The sequence below is a fragment of the Equus przewalskii genome, chromosome 16, assembly GCF_037783145.1.
Source record: "Equus przewalskii isolate Varuska chromosome 16, EquPr2, whole genome shotgun sequence".
NCBI lineage: Eukaryota > Metazoa > Chordata > Mammalia > Perissodactyla > Equidae > Equus > Equus przewalskii.
In genome coordinates this window covers 19,804,255-19,817,401 of record NC_091846.1, presented here as the reverse complement: position 1 = coordinate 19,817,401, position 13,147 = coordinate 19,804,255, and the positions used below count along the sequence as shown (strand labels likewise).

The following is a 13,147-nucleotide window of genomic DNA, read 5'->3' as shown; positions in this document are numbered from 1 at the left end:
GCAATATATACACTTAATATGCTACTTGTAGATTTCAAAGCATGTATAAAAATCAGTTTTAAATATCACTAGGTTTTTATAATTGTAATTTCAAATTTAAAGCTGAAAAATAATAGAAAACTAGAGATAAACTAATCTACTAAGGAAAAATAGTATGCATCGTGTCTATTGGGTACTTCCTAATTTTTAAAGTACATTTTAATACACCATCCCATTTAAACCTCTCATCGATTCTATAATAAGGGTACAATGGCTCATTATTGGCAACTTAAAATACGAAGAAGCGGAGGCACAGGGCAGTAAAATGACTGCCCAATGTTACACAGCAATTCAATGTCAAGGTCAGGACTGAGATTCCAATTTTCACATTCCTGGCCAGTGCTGTTCTTTCACACAATAAAGATGCAGAAAAAAACATTTAAGCAAGTTTAGCTGTAGAATCTTCTATCTGCTAATAATAATTATTGAAAATAATTTTAGGAGGCTTAAAAGTTCAGGGACCAGACAAAACCTTTCAATGGGGAATGGACAGTTTCTTCAACAAACGGTGTTGGGAACAGTGGCTATCCATGCGAAAGAATGAAGCTGGACCCTTAGCATACACTAGATACAAAAATTAACTCAAAATGGATTAATAACTTAAAGGTAAGTAAGACCTAAAACTCCTAAAAGAAAATATAGGGGAAAAGCTTCAATGTCGGATTCAGCAATGATTTCTTGGGAAGATAAACTGGAATACATCAAAAATTAAAACTTTTGTGCATCAAAGGACACAATCAAAAGAGTGAAAAGGCAACCCATGGAATGGGAGAAAATATTTGTAAATCGCGTATCTGATAAGGGGTTAATATCCAGAACTCAAAGGAAATTTAACTCAATTTTACAAAAGCAAAGGACTTGAATACACATTTCTCCAAAGCCAATATACAAATAGCCAACCAGGATATGACGAGAGGCTCAACATAAATAATAATTGGGTAAATGCAAATAAACCAATGAGATATCATCTCATACTCATTAGGATGGCCAGTATCAGAAAAACAGAAAATAGTTAAGCGTCAGTGAGGATGTGGAGAAACTGGCATGCTTGCACACTGTTAGTGGGAATATAAAATAGTGCAACCGCTAGGGAAAATATGGCGTTCCTCAAAAATTTAAAAATAGGATTACCACATGATCCAGCAACTCCACTTCAGGTATATATCCAAAAGAATTGAAAGCAGGATCTCAAAACACAGGCACACCATGTTCATAGCAGCATTCCTCACAATAGTCAAGAGATGGAAGCAACCCAAGTATCCATAGGCAGACAAATGCATAAGCAAAATGTGGTATATACATACAAGGAAATAGTATTCAGCCTTAAAAAGGAATGAAATCTTCTACAAGATGGATCTTGAGGCCATTATGTTAAGTGAAATAAGCCAGTCACAAAAAGACAAATACTCTATGATTCCACTTATATGAGCTATCTCTCAAGTAGTCAAATTCATAGAGAAAGAAAGTAGAACGGTGGTTACCAGGGGGTGGGGGAGGGGAAAATGAGTTATTGTTTAATGGGCATAGAGTTTCAGTTTTGAACAATAAAAAAGTTCTGGAAACTGGCTGCACAACAATGTGAATATGCTGAACACTACTCAAGGACACTTAAAAATAGTTAAAATGATAAATATGATGTTACGTGTTTTTCATCACAAATTAAAAATTAGAAAAAAAAACATCAGGGACTTAAAAAATTTATAAAATACCATTCACCATTATGTTTCAAGTTCATATTCAGCACAGTACTATGTTCAAGTATAACCACCCTTTTTGAAAAGATGTCCATAGGTCAGTAAGACCAAACTATTGTAAATATATTTGTTGAGAGCCTAAGGGAAACCAAAAACCCAAATGGGAATTAAGTTTTCATTACTTCACCTACTAACATTAAAAGAGAAACCTGTATTTTGTATGACCTGAGTACTAAACGGGTACTGCTTGGGTAAAGGGAAAAAAGTAGTATTATTAAAACTACCTGAATCATCTGCTAAGTTCACAATGGTTCTTTATGCTGAAGAATAAAATTGGTTAAAATTATTCCCCCTAAGATTCATTCAATTTGATCTTGTCTAAAAGCCACCATTTTTCAATGAGGTAAACACTTGGCACTGAAAATCCTCAAAAAACTAAGTACATATTGTACCTCCTTTTAGGGTATTTGTCAAGGATTGTCTTGGTCAAGGAGGGCACACAGTAGTAGGACAGGTCCCATCCTCAGCCCTGGAACAATCAAATCAGTACTATTATGTTGGCTAGCAGGAGTGTGGAATTAGTTCAGTGACAAAAATGATGAATTGCAGGCCGGACTAATATTTAGCAGCTAAACCTAACCGGAACCAAACAACATCAAAAAAGATAACACTGAAAACAGTGATAGAAAACAGAACAATTTGGAACAATATGAAAAATAAACTGATCTACATATAAAACTTTAATCAGACCTCTAAAACTTTATACATGTCCTCACTCTAGATATTAAGGCTGGTTCAGATTTTCAGTGGTTCTCAAAAGATCAGCATTATTTGAAACTCTGGTGAACACACATGAAAAATCATGTATCAAATTTAGCTGCAATGATAAGCACTTTAATAAGGTGCTCCTGTTAAGGAAAAGACTGATTAGAAGCTACACATTGTTTAATGAAATATCAGCAAATGGTACTGATTATTAAAATAAAATATTTATAAGGATTGCGTCCACAGGCAAGGAGTCTTTCAGTGGCTATTCAAAGTGGAAATTTTTTAGTGGGATATTCAAAGTGCTTGAGGAAAACATTCATCAAGATTCATTCTTTTTTCTCAGCCACTATAACCTTACTGATACCCTGCAAACTCTGTTACTATCCTAGCTAGTATCTCAAAGATAATTTATTTGTAAACATGCTAAGCAAATTAACAGATGCAATATAGGTCTTAAAAATACTGGGGCCAGCCCCATGGCCAAGTGGTTAAGTTCGCACACACTGCTTCAGTGGCCCGGGGTTCACCAGTTCAGATCCTGGGCATGGACCTATGCACTGCTCATCAGGCCATGCTGAGGCGGCATCCCACACAGAAGAACTAGAATGACTTACAACTAGGATACACAACTATGTCCTGGGACTTTGGGGAGAAAAAAAACAAAGAGGAAGATTGGCAACAGATGTTGACTCAGGGCCAATCTTCCTCACCCCAAAAAAAGAAAGAAAGAAAAAAAAACACCATACCTTAAAAAAAAAAGACCCTTGGGGGACCGGCCCCATGGCCGAGTGGTTAATGTTCCACGAGCTCTGCTTCAGCAGCCCGGGGTTCACAGGTTTGGATCCCAGGTGCGGACCTACTCCACTCATCAGCCATGCTGTGGAGGCATCCCACATACAAAGTAGAGGAAGACTGGCACAGATGTTAGCTCAGGGGTAATCTTCTTCAACAAAAAAAAAGAGGAGGATTGGCAACAGATGTTAGCTCAGGGAGAATCTTCCTCACAAAAAAATACTCTTGGAATTGGTTACGGAAAATCACATATGTTCATGTATGTCAGGGGGAGCAGGTGTGAGAGTAGCTATATAAATACATACATATATATACCCACATTAAGATATTTAAGAAAATTATTCAGAAACCCATATAAAGGTTTTTAGATGCTCTATTGAATTAATATGATCTTTCATCTAGCTCATCTTTTCTCATTTCCTTTAACTATGTACCGAGATTATATACAAGTATTTAGTACTGTGGGCTCCACAGATCCTAATATAGAGCATGATAGGGGAAGTACTCATGTGAAAACACTGAGGTGACAGAATAAAGGTATTCCACAGAAAACAGACAGATACAAAGTACCTTTACAAAGAAGAAAATACAAGAACCATATTTAGTATTCAAAGTTTGAGACAACCAAAATGCTTGATAAATTATCCTTTTTTGAAGGGAAAATGTATAACATTTAAATCAGCAAGAGAAAGTCTTACGAGGAAAAATATCTTCTGGAAAGATGTTTTCTTCTAATTAAACACTTTACTCAATCATTTTCATTTTTCACTTGGAAATTGTGACTTCCTAAATTATTTTAATGCTAGTGTCATTTTTATGTGCCAATTCAGGACAGAAGCATTAACATGACTCCTTGCATCCTTGCTTATTCATCAAAATAACTGAGAAGTGTTACCCCTCTCCCTTGTTGAATTAACAAATCCTAACATGCACAAACATCCTAATCTCTAGGCTCTTCTCTCCGTCAAAGTGGTAACAGCACAGCAGGACTACCTTCAACCTCAAATTTTCCGTAAGCCCTACAGACAAGAACTTAAGTGTTCTCTGGTGGAAGATGGCAACTGGGAAAATGAAGATACAGGTTTAAATTACAAATTTCCTCAACCTCTCCATGACGATAAGTTTTTCTAAGGAAGCACCCTAAGAAACATTTTTAATAGGTGGTAGAATGTAAATGTGTCTAAATGCCTGTCCCATTTATGAAATGTGATGCACAAAACAGGAAATTAATAGTTCTGCTATACACTAACACCTGACAACCAAATAAGGATAACCAAATAACAGTAAGTTTCAAATTTGTCTTTGAACTCAAAGAAGTTTACATCAAAACCTTAAGCAATAAAAGACTATATAGCATTATATATAGCAAAGGAACATGAAAGGGAAAGAAATCCATTATTTTACAGAAACAAACTGAAAAAGTTTACGGCAAATCTGCCCAAATTACTAAGAACTGCAAAATAAAGCAGCACGGAGAGAAAACATAAAAAGGATAACATGGTAAGAAAACACACATTTACTTAATTAATGGAAGTGCAATTTCGTAAAAATAGAAACAAAGTGACTCTGAATTGCAACGCATACTTTAAATGCTATAGGACTATACTCAACCATTTCCAAAGATGTTTAGGCGCTGAACAGTTACCCCCAAGGAGTAAAGCATAAACATTTCTAAAACAAGGGAACAATTCTGTTTCTTGCCATACAAAGCAACCAAAAGTTGTAGTCACAGGAAGAATTTCCATGAAACTCATGAAAATTGTGGCTCATGCAACTTGGGGAAAGAACATAACGTATACCTAAATATATCACTGTGGTAATAGTGCTTTGCACAACATAAAAATTGAACTTTTTGGGTTTAATCTTCCTTTGTTATGTGTTAACATTACACACTCTTCAGTATCTTTTATTTTCCAGGTCAGCAATCTCAAAAAAAGTTATAACGGACCACCTTGCGTTATTCTACAGTGAACCATCATTTGATTTAAAGCTCTTGTCTCACCTTCCAATAAATAAACGCAAGTATTATACTCTGGACCTGCCATTTAATTCAGGAATGAATTCAGAATTCTTCCTGGATAGTTGCTTATTGTATATGCTTCATAAAGCTGTGGAATCTTACTGTACTCAGCCAGTTATTGCACTCCAATGAAAACCTTCTCACCTTTCAGAGTAGTTACACAATATGGTTAAATTAAACCCTGACATAACAAATAATTTCCTCTAGCATTTCCATATTCTATACCAATAAAGAAATGAGGACCACTGATCAACTAGTGTCTGCAAGTCATTGCAATAGTTGCAAAACTGCCTGTGAGTATATCAGAGGAACTGTGTATGGTGAGACAGGATGTTTTCCCTTTTATGTCCTGAGTGAACTTTAAGGGATTAAAACCAAATTCATGTCAACTTTATAGCAAAGAATTCAGATTCTAATTCTGAATACAAATACCTCTGTAAAAAGTGAGGGCTATAAAACCATATACAGTATGGTCAGGGTTTCACTTTTGTATTATGTGCACATTGTGTTTTAATCTGAAATGCTTTATACTTGTATTTCATGTTATATAGTTTTTGGGCCGGACTGTGTTTTTCCCCAAAAAGAAAAGTTAACTGTTTTTCCACCTTAATAGTCAACCTACCTGCCCATAGTTGTCTATGCCAGTTACTAATCTATTTAAATTTAATAAATCAAAAGCTGTCCTTAGGGATTGGCCAAGAGTCGTAAGTCCTTCAGCCTGAAGGTTTTTCAGTTCATTCATAAACGTTGCATGGTTTTCTTTCCATCCGGCCTGAAAAGAAAAATGTAAGAATTTTTTTTTCATCTTTTAAAGCCCTGTATACACGGACAGCCGTTAACAATCTGCCGTTCACCAAGCAGCTGCTTCACTTTACAGTATGGTTTGGTTAACGTGTCAATACCGGATCACTGCTGAGGAAACTCTCTTCCAAAGGTGGCCAAGAATAAATCTGCTGGCTCTACAGTTTTCGGTAGCTAACAGCCTTAATACTTCAGAGCTTCCCTGGGAAACTGACTCCCTAACCTAATACCCAAAATCTGGGGATGCAAAGGTACTAGCGGAAAGCAGAAGTGAGCAGGACCTCGCAAGTTAACCCACAGAGCTGTCCCGCGGCCCTCTCGGGACGGATCCGAAGACCCGGCCCCGCAGCCCCCCACCCCGCTCGCCGGCCCGCCAGCCCGGGCGAGCGCGGCCGAGCCCCGGGCCGATGCCCCTTTAATGCAAACCGGGGCTCGGCGCGGCCGGGCCCGGCTGTCACTCGGGCGAACTTGAATAAATATCCCCCACAGTTCATTGCTGCCGCTCACGCCGCGGAGGGGAAATGTCGGCCATGTTGATCGCAGCGCCGCCGCCGCCGCCGCCGCCGCCGCCGGGCCGGGCTGGGGAGGGGACGGCGGTGGCCCGGCGACTCTGCGCCGCGCCAGGACGCTCCGGAGCGGGGGGAGGGGGTGGGCGCCCGCAGGGGGAAAGACCTCAGCGCCTGGAGCACAGCGGGTGGGGGAGGGGAGCATAATGAAGGGTGAATGGGGGGGCGGGGAGGGCGAGCGAGGCAGGAACAGGGAAGGGAAGGGAGGGGGAGGGCGAGGGCTGTTACCTTGATAGCATAGGGCGGCTCTTCGAAAGTGACCAGCATATACCTGTCTCCTCGGCTGGCAGGGTCCCGGGCACGGAGCTGCGGGAGAGCGGGTGGGGGACGGGAGGAGGAACAGGGCGGGCGAGAGGGAAGCACAGAGGCGAGGTTACGAGGCGGAGAAGGGGCGCCCGGCGGCCCCGCCGCCCCCCACAGTACCGCACACGCAGCGGCCACCCCTCCACGCCGCCCCCCGCACACAGATCGGCCCCCGCACACCGCCCGGGGCCGGAGCCCGGGCCCGGGCCGAGCCCGGCTCGCAGCGCCCGCTCGCCCGCCCGCCGCCCGCGCGGTGGGGGAGGGGGTCCCCGAGCCCGGCAGCTCCCGCAGTCAGGTCCCCGACACCTCCGCCTCGCCGCCCCCGGCCTCCCTCCCCCCACCCCTGCCGCCCGCGGCTGCCGGGCCGGGGTCGCCGCCCGGGCTCGGTCAGTCGGTACCTTCATGAAGGTCTCTACCGCGCCTTTGGCCGTGTCCAGGTAGGTGGTGCCCAGATGGCTGCGCTGGTTCATAGAGGCAGACGTGTCTATCAGGAACAGTAAGATGGGCATAGTGCTGGCCGGGGACACCGGGGCCCGAGGTGGTGGAGAAAGAGGAGATGGTAGAGGTGGAGGCGCCGGTGGCGGCGGCGGCGACCGCCGCTACGCGGGGCGGGGGAGCGCGGCCCCCGGGAGGAAAACACCGTCTGGGTCTTTCCTCTGGCTGCGGGGAGTTTCTCCCCCGATAGTTGAGAGGAAACTCCCCAGACCCAGTCCTCCCCGTCGTACCCCCGCCTCCGCCTCCTCCTGCCTGCCTGCCCGCTGGGGTGGGCGCCCGGCCGTCTGTCTGTCGGTCCGTCCCCCCCCGCCTCGGGGGTCCCGTCCCCGCTCCCGGCCCCTGTGTGTGTCCCAGCGGGAGACGGGCCTGGCTCCCCACCCCACCCCCGGTGCAGGGAGTGGGGACCTGGGAGCTGGCGAAGAGGGGAGTGGGCTGAGGGGAGATTGGCCCTGGGGCTGTTGGGAGAAGTTTCAGGGACTCCCTCCGCACCCCGGCGGTGTCACCACTTTCTCAGCCCCTCTCGCTACTGAAGCGCTTTTCTCTCTCACACTCCGGTTTTAACTCGGGCAGGGGCTGCAGAGGCTCCGCCTCCTGACACGTCCTTGAGCCATGTGACGTACCGCCCCGCTATTCTATTGGCCAGTCCCTACCCTCTTATTAGCATATTCAAACAGCTGAGGGGCGGGGGAAGCTTGTAGGCCGGCTCCGGGAACAGTTATTGAGCACGCGCGGAGGCGGGGCGTCGGGTGCGCGCGAGAGCGAGCGCGAGGGGCGAGCGGGCGGGCCGGCAGACGCGGAGGCGGGCTCCGGGAAGGGGCGGGGCGGGGCGGGGCGGGGCGCGGAAGGACCGCGGGTTGGGGGCGGGGGCCGCGTCGGCGCGCGCAGGGTGGCCTCGCCTGTGAGTCTGCGCGTCAGGGCCGCCGGCCTCGCCTTGGCTGTTGGAGGTGATAGGGGTCGGGGGAAGGGAAATGGAGGCTGGCCTCGGTTCCCCTTCCGACTTCTCTGTAGCCAACCCCTTCCCCCGGGGGCGAGTGAGGAGGAGATAAGTAAAGAGATCAAACACCCAGTTAGGAGAAGGAGGCAAGCCCTCGGTCGCCCTCCCGAGGAGGGCTCCGAGCCTGCGGCCGCGGGAGGAGGTTCCTCGGGCCGCGGAGGGCCGGCCCCAGCGCGGGCGGGCCCGGGGCGGGGGAGGGGAAGTGAGAGGTTGTTTATGACCAGGGACTAATCTCCGCGGGTCACACCGCTCCCGCTGGGGAGTGGGGACCAGGGGCAAACCTTGCCCGCAGTCTTGCTCGGCCTTGGGGGAGCGACCAGGGGTGAGGGCTGGGCCCGGAGCAGACCAGGAGCCCTGTCGATGGCGGACCCACGAGAAAGGACACCCACCGTTTTCCTAACGCAGCCCTAAAAGGGCCTGGGGGAAGACTCCAGTATCCATAAACAGGCTGTTACCCGTCTCAGGGAAAAATAACCGGTGTTACCCGAAGAAATACCTTTCTCGAGCCGTGTTTCCCCAGGGCCATATAAGATCAATTTCAGAGCTAAAAGGGACCTTAGCAAATCATAACCCATTACTCCTATTTTTAAATGGAAAAGCTGACTTCGGGTTGCCCAGGTGACACAGACGGGTTCCCCGTTGTCGTGCCAGCGCTCTTTCCTTTCACCATATGCCGTCTCTCAGCGTCGTTCCAAGTACTCTGAGGGAAGACACCCTCGGTTGTGGAAACAAGCCCCTGTCATCGTGCCGGAAGTAGTGAGTCCTCTCCTAAAGGTCCCAGGAAAACAGTTTCCTCAAATATACTCGTTGAAAAACTGAAGACATTGCCTGAGATGCAAGTTGAATTAAGGACATAGAACCCTTAGAAGACCATGTGGGTGTTTATAGGACGGCTTCTACTGGCCTTGCATTTCGATTTTTCTATTCTTTATCCTGAAATCCTTAATTATTTGCCTACTCACCATTTAAAGAAATTGGTCCTTTTAACATTGTCACAGAAGAGTCCTGCTTTGTGGCACTTTTTTAAAATCTTGCTTCGTAACTTGGACTTTTCCTATTTAAGACAACCTCTGAACTTTTTGTTAATTTATAGTAGGGCTACTTCAGGAATAAGCTGTTCTGTGAGTATGTACCATAGAAGAATGCGATGTTTTTAAGAGATTTGGATTAGAAATAAGATAAATACAGGTCCTACATCCAATATTTACTGAGGACCAGTGGAGTTAAAAAATGATTAAAATATGGTCCCTGCCTTAGAAGAGCTTATGGTTTTTCTAGAAAAATATTACACGTACATTATTAGCTACTACGAGGCAGAAAGTGGTTAGATAGTAAATAGTTCAGAAAAGAGAAAAATTTATTACCCTAGGGTGATGAAAGAACATTTTCCAGGGTCAGTGTGTTTAAACTGTGTGTTAAAGCAGTGTTTCTCAAACTGAGATCCTAGACCTGGAGATAGGATTCAGAGTTCTTTAATACTTTAAGATGTTTCTTGTCATTTTGATGACAATATACAAATCCCTTTACCAGTTATAACGACAGAATTTTTCTTTCAAATTGGTAATTTGCATCTGAAAGAGATTTTCATAGAATCTTCAGTTTTCTATATGAGTGCTTTTCAAACTGTGTTCTATAGACCCCTGCCTGTCCAAAAATGTATTCTCTAGAATCATAAGAATTTCTTTCACATTATTCGGATGTGAGAAACACTGCTTTAAAGGATTGGTAGGATATGGAAATGTGGGTAAAGGAAGAGGAAACTGCTGGTGAAAAAGACCTAGGCATTGAAAGTGTAGTGAAGAAAGAAAGCACAGTATTGCCAGTGCTTGTTGGGGAACAGTGAAGTTCAGCTGGGCTGGTCCACTAGCTGCACAAAGAATAGTGTAAGATCCAGGAAAGTAGATCAAGTCTAGACAGTACAGGGTCTTTATTCCAGGCTAAGGACTTTTTTCTGTATAAATTAGAGTTTTAGTTGGGGTGCTGAGTACAAAGCAGTGTTTGAAGGGAATCAAACTAGACTACTGAAGTAGATGAGCGTATATTACCTATTACAGTTATTTGAAATCGTTTCCAACGGAGCCATCCTGGATTTTTCTTCCCTGAATCAGTGGAATTGGCAGATTGTCATGCTAGGGTCTAGGAGAGCCAGGATTAGATGCAAAGATCAGGAGAGCCAAGTCCAATGAGCCAGCGCGGAGCATATAACCAGAACCTATGCTTCTGATGGCACCTAAGATCAAAGGGCAAGTTTCCAATTCAGAAGCCCAGAAGTGCTGGAAGGCAAGGCCCTGAGGCACAATAGGAAAGAAATCAGGACACACATAGGGAGCAAATCAAGAGGCCATCAGAAACTAGGAAGCATTGACAGTGGTCCCTAGATAAAATTGTGAAGTAGGCCAAGGTTATTGTTAGTGACTCTGGTTGACAATTAATCTATTGGTTTGATGATGGCTTAAAGCAGTGGTTCTGGGCCAGGAGATGCACATCAGTATCACCCGCAGAACTTAATAAGTGTACCATGGAGCCGGCCCCATGGCTGAGTGGTTAAGTTCGTGCGCTCCACTTTGGTGGCCCAGAGCACAGACCTATCACCACTCATCAAGTCATGCTTTGGCGGCATCCCACATAGAGTAACTAGAATGACTTACAACTAGGATATACAACTATGTACTGGGGCTTTGGGAAGAGGGAAAAAAAGGGAAAGATTGGCAACAGATTTTAGCTCATGGCCAATATTCCTCACCAAAAACAAAATAATAATAATAATACTTAATAATAAATGTACCAAATCCCCATACCCAAAGGAAAGTGATTCAATAGAGTTGGGATGGGTCCTGGTCATCTCATTTTTAAAAAAGCTCTTCAAGTGAATCATAAATAATAATTAAGAACTATATGCTTAAAATATAAGAATAATGTATGTGTCTAGCATCTAATAGTACTCAATAAAATTCACACACTCTTAGAGTTACTACGTTTCTTAAAAGAACTCCTAAAACAAATCTGCAAACTAAAAGGAAAAAAAACTATAAATGTGACACCAATATAGATAACAGTGAATTTGATTCATATGTGTATTTAAATTACTTGGATTCAACTACATTTGACAAAAAATAAAAAGAACTAAATAGTGCCGGAGATTCCCACTGTTCCCCTCAGTGAGCTTAGGCCTTGGAGTAAGCATGAAATGTGAAACACGAATCTCTTCTTCACTCGATCTGTGTGATTCTAGAATGTGATTCTGGAAAGATTCTGGTTATATTCAGGCTGATTTTTCTAAAACATGCAAGCCAACTATTTCATCAGACTCAGCTCAAGAAACAGCTCTTGCAGTGCTCAAGGGAAAACTAGTAGGAGTAGTGTGTGCTGAACCCGATTTGTTGCAGTCTAGGGGGTTAGGGAAGATTCTTCTGGGAGGCATTGGTCAGAAGAGGTATGTGGGAGAAAACCACCTGCCCTTTACTGCTGTTTTTAAAGGAATGCTGCCCAAATGCTATGCCGCCAATTTAAAAGGGAATGAAAAAATTATAGGAAACCCTCTGAAAGAATGGTGACTCTGGCTTAAACAATAGCCTAAATTGTTTAAATGGAGCTATTCTAACAGAATTAAGAACTGATGGATTAGATTCATTTGTAGGAGCCAACCAGAGCCCTTTCAAATTATTTTAAACCAATTAAGCAGAGCAACACGGTTTAAAAATAATGTGCCAGTGACTTGGCTTATGGTATCTGCATGTGCTATCTGAACAGAATAAATCAGATGAAGCTAGTGTTGTTCATTTGTAACCTAACAAAGTTTCTTATGGCTGTCTTACCATTTCCTCAGCTCTGCTTTACTCTTTGAGATCACAATAGTCAATGATGTTGAGAAGTTGAGAACATCAAAAAAAACGTGAAGTAATAAGCATAAAAAATTAGGTGTGAAACTATGCAGCAGAATGCATTCAAGTAGTACGTATATAAGGGAATTTAATTTTGGTTATCCTAATATTATATAATGTCAATCCTCAGAAAAAAATGCTATTAAAGACTACTATTATAAAGAAATTAGACCTTTTGAACGAGCAGTATTTCACAGAAAAGCTCAGAAAAAGTCTCAGGTAAGTCAAGATCAGTCCTGAAAATGGCCATATCCAAATTGAGAATTAGAATCACAGTGGCAAAAACATGAAAACTGCAAAAACATGCAAACTAGCAAAGTAGAACACTAGCAAAAAAACATGAACACTGGGGTAATTCTTTCAACTACTATTAATTGCACACCTACCATGTCACAGGCACTATGGTAGGCCATAGAGAGTTTATAATCTAATGGAAAGACAGAAGACAAACAGATAATGAAAATACACTAAACAGATAATGAGAATTCTGACAGTATGATAAGTCAGCAGACCCCAGGCGTGATATGATGAGATGTGTCTTAGAGGATTGTTTTGAAAATGAGAAGTAACACACCATATTTCATCAATTCTAAGACACCATGGTTTCCAAGAAATGCTCTTATTTTTGAACCACTGAAAGAAAAAAAATGCTCCTAGTTAAACTACAACAATACTTTCTTAATCAATTAGAATTTTTCCTCACAGTACTGAATTCTGCCAGCCAGGAGCATTAGTAATATAACATGTTTTAAAAGAATACTCTGCTTTTGTCTTTGGTATTTTCTTCAAACCAT

The 13,147-nt window shown here is 43.4% G+C and overlaps 1 protein-coding gene and 1 long non-coding RNA gene across 4 annotated transcripts in view; one reads left to right on the top strand and one right to left on the bottom strand.

Moving 5' to 3' along the window:
- The window catches only part of INTS6 (integrator complex subunit 6), an 85,962-nt gene extending 77,855 nt beyond the window's left edge, over positions 1 to 8,107 (bottom strand). The window contains exons 1-4 of one of the 2 annotated variants that reach the window (XM_070578810.1): positions 7,968 to 8,107; positions 7,382 to 7,467; positions 6,909 to 6,986; positions 5,936 to 6,085 (exon numbers count right to left, since the gene is read on the bottom strand). In XM_070578810.1, coding sequence (XP_070434911.1) covers positions 5,936 to 6,085; positions 6,909 to 6,986; positions 7,382 to 7,453 — 300 coding nt within the window. In that variant the 5' untranslated portion in view covers positions 7,454 to 7,467; positions 7,968 to 8,107. Of the gene's footprint in view, positions 1 to 5,935; positions 6,086 to 6,908; positions 6,987 to 7,381 lie in introns of both variants that reach the window. The other variant, XM_070578809.1, reaches the window with a different exon arrangement.
- LOC103557260 (uncharacterized) overlaps positions 7,246 to 13,147 on the top strand; it is a 59,627-nt gene continuing 53,725 nt past the window's right edge. Inside the window, exon 1 of one of the 2 annotated variants that reach the window (XR_011528054.1) lies at positions 7,246 to 7,420. This is a non-coding gene — a long non-coding RNA (uncharacterized lncRNA). The remainder of the gene's footprint in view (positions 7,421 to 13,147) is intronic. The other variant, XR_011528055.1, reaches the window with a different exon arrangement.